The sequence below is a fragment of the Puntigrus tetrazona genome, unplaced genomic scaffold (assembly GCF_018831695.1).
Source record: "Puntigrus tetrazona isolate hp1 unplaced genomic scaffold, ASM1883169v1 S000000234, whole genome shotgun sequence".
In the NCBI taxonomy this organism is placed as follows: domain Eukaryota; kingdom Metazoa; phylum Chordata; class Actinopteri; order Cypriniformes; family Cyprinidae; genus Puntigrus; species Puntigrus tetrazona.
In genome coordinates this window covers 710001-712500 of record NW_025047902.1, presented here as the reverse complement: position 1 = coordinate 712500, position 2500 = coordinate 710001, and the positions used below count along the sequence as shown (strand labels likewise).

At 44.8% G+C, this 2500-nt stretch overlaps 1 protein-coding gene across 2 annotated transcripts in view; it reads left to right on the top strand.

Moving 5' to 3' along the window:
* Nucleotides 1-2500, top strand: part of LOC122333332 (transcription activator BRG1) — a 22430-nt gene that overhangs the window by 15228 nt on the left and 4702 nt on the right. For both annotated transcript variants that reach the window (XM_043230897.1, XM_043230898.1), the window contains exons 26-30: nucleotides 249-326; nucleotides 411-629; nucleotides 710-966; nucleotides 2202-2307; nucleotides 2402-2500. The exon at nucleotides 2402-2500 is cut by the window's right edge and continues 3 nt beyond it. In XM_043230897.1, coding sequence (XP_043086832.1) covers nucleotides 249-326; nucleotides 411-629; nucleotides 710-966; nucleotides 2202-2307; nucleotides 2402-2500 — 759 coding nt within the window. The remainder of the gene's footprint in view (nucleotides 1-248; nucleotides 327-410; nucleotides 630-709; nucleotides 967-2201; nucleotides 2308-2401) is intronic.

The following is a 2500-nucleotide window of genomic DNA, read 5'->3' as shown; positions in this document are numbered from 1 at the left end:
GTCAGGCTCGTTGTAGCTAGTGATTTCAGTGAGATTCTCTGTGTCTTCATGTTTGTGGTGTGGACTCTTCTGTTTAACATTGAGAATGATTGTTAGAACTATATTGCTATTATTATTGTGTTTTTTTATAAAGTATTTCACATCCATACAATGTGTCCTGGGAGCTTCATTTAAATGTGGTCCTGGATGTTTTAAAAAGCTCTTTTGTCTAAAGCTCTTTTGATTGCTTGTGTCTGTTTCTTCGTCAGGAAGAGGACGAGGTGCCGGACGATGAGACCGTAAATCAGATGATCGCTAGGAGCGAGGACGAGTTTGACCAGTTCATGGTCTCACTTCACTTTTTCTCACTTTCTCGTTTGTCAGCGTCGAATCCAGATGAGTTCGCTTACTCTCTTTTTTTTTCTGCACAGCGCATGGATCTGGATCGTCGCCGCGAGGAGGCTCGTAATCCGAAGCGAAAGCCTCGTCTCATGGAGGAGGACGAGCTGCCCACGTGGATCATGAAAGACGACGCAGAGGTGGAACGACTCACATGTGAGGAAGAAGAAGAGAAGATGTTCGGCCGTGGCTCGCGTCAGAGGAAGGAGGTGGATTACAGCGACTCTCTCACAGAGAAACAGTGGCTGAAGGTCAGGCTTGAGCTTCATTCCTTCTCCCATCAGCTTCTCTTCCTCTGCGGGATGTTTCTGAGCGATCCCTCTGTTCTCAGGCCATCGAGGACGGGACCCTGGAGGAGATCGAGGAGGAGGTGCGGCACAAGAAAACGGCTCGGAAGAGGAGGCGCGATCGAGATCCTGACGCCATCCCGTCCACTCCGGGCGCTCGCGGGGGACGAGAGAGAGACGACGACGGCAAGAGACAGAAGAAGCGAGGTCGCCCGCCGTCCGAGAAGCTCTCGCCCAACCCTCCATCGCTCACCAAGAAGATGAAGAAGATCGTGGACGCTGTTATCAAATACAAGGAGAAGTGAGTGTTAGAGTCCAGCAGAAGTAGACAGTAGAATAGAGGATGGCTCTGGACCTGGGGACGGTTTCTTGTTTCTTCAGGTGTTTGTGTGAAGAGCAGGTCCATGGTGTTGCTGACGAGGTTTCTAGGTATCATACACTCACAATGCAACAGTTTTTTGCTAGTTTCAGCCCGACTCAGTCCTGCGGCACGTGGTTTAAATAGTAGATGCATTTGAGCCCATTTGTGTGCTGTCTGAAAACAAGGTGTGTTCACGCTCATTGTTTCTATCTTGAGGCAACTTGAATAGACCAACTAAAACCAAGTCAATGGTGCAATAGTTTTTAATATTTGAAGAGTGCATTAGTAATATGCACCTTTAGGAGGATTCACTTACACTTTAATTGTGTAGACTGCATCAAAATAAAAATGCCTACATGACATAATAGATTGTCATTGCATGTGTCAGAATTAGGCCGTCTATTTGATCATGTACAAGCAGCTCTGTTCACTCTCTGGAGACACTTGGTTGTCCTTCGGGTGACAAAATGTTATGGTGATGGGATTATCTAGAATCCTTATCAGTTATATTAATGTGCCCTTTTGGTCAGCAGATGATTCTTGATCCTTTGCCGATCCTGCTCTACAGGTGATGAAGTAACTCTTGTGATCATATTCACATGTTATTGGGAAAAACTATCTCTATGCGAAAGGAGAATAGTATTCTTGTAGTGAGAGTCTGGTCGAGGCAGGCTTTTTCAGTCCTCTGTTGCCAACTTTTAGATCTGTAGAGGCATCGAACTAGAAACAAGCTCATGTAGTGTAAGATTTCTCAGTTTAAACATCTGCTGTGTTCTCTATTGATCTATTTTAAATATAATATTGCCTCATGTGATTTGAAAGTCTTTTAGTTTTCATTTTATTCAAATAAAAAAAAAAAATGCCCCAATTTCTAGAATTTCTAGAATTCAGTACATTTATTCACAACAGATAAATATAATTTCTGCTGTTTAAAACACAAACAAACAGTGTAGGAGAGTGGTTATTATGTGCAAACAGTGAGAGATGTTTTATATTTGTGTGGTTTGCATGAATTGAAGAAAAATTATGCATGTAAAAATAGCCAGGCTCTGGTTGCTTCTGGAGGCTCTGGTTCATCAGTGACGGAGTAGAGGACAGGTCATAGGTCAGCTGGAGAGGAGTTATTCCTTGCTAATGACTGATATGTGTTTGTTTGGTGCTGTTCTGAATGCTAGTAACGGCCGTCAGCTGAGTGAGGTCTTCATCCAGCTTCCGTCACGCAAAGAGCTGCCCGAGTACTACGAGCTGATCCGCAAACCTGTGGACTTCAGGAAGATCAAGGTGACGGAGTGGATCATAACAGAGTCAGTGAACACCGTCTGTGAGCACAGCTGTGATTCATTGTGTGTGTGTGTGTTTGTGTGTGTGTGAGCAGGAGCGTATCCGAAGCCATCGATATCGCAGCCTTAACGACCTAGAGAGAGACGTGATGCTGCTTTGCCAGAACGCTCAGACCTTCAACCTGGAGGGGTCT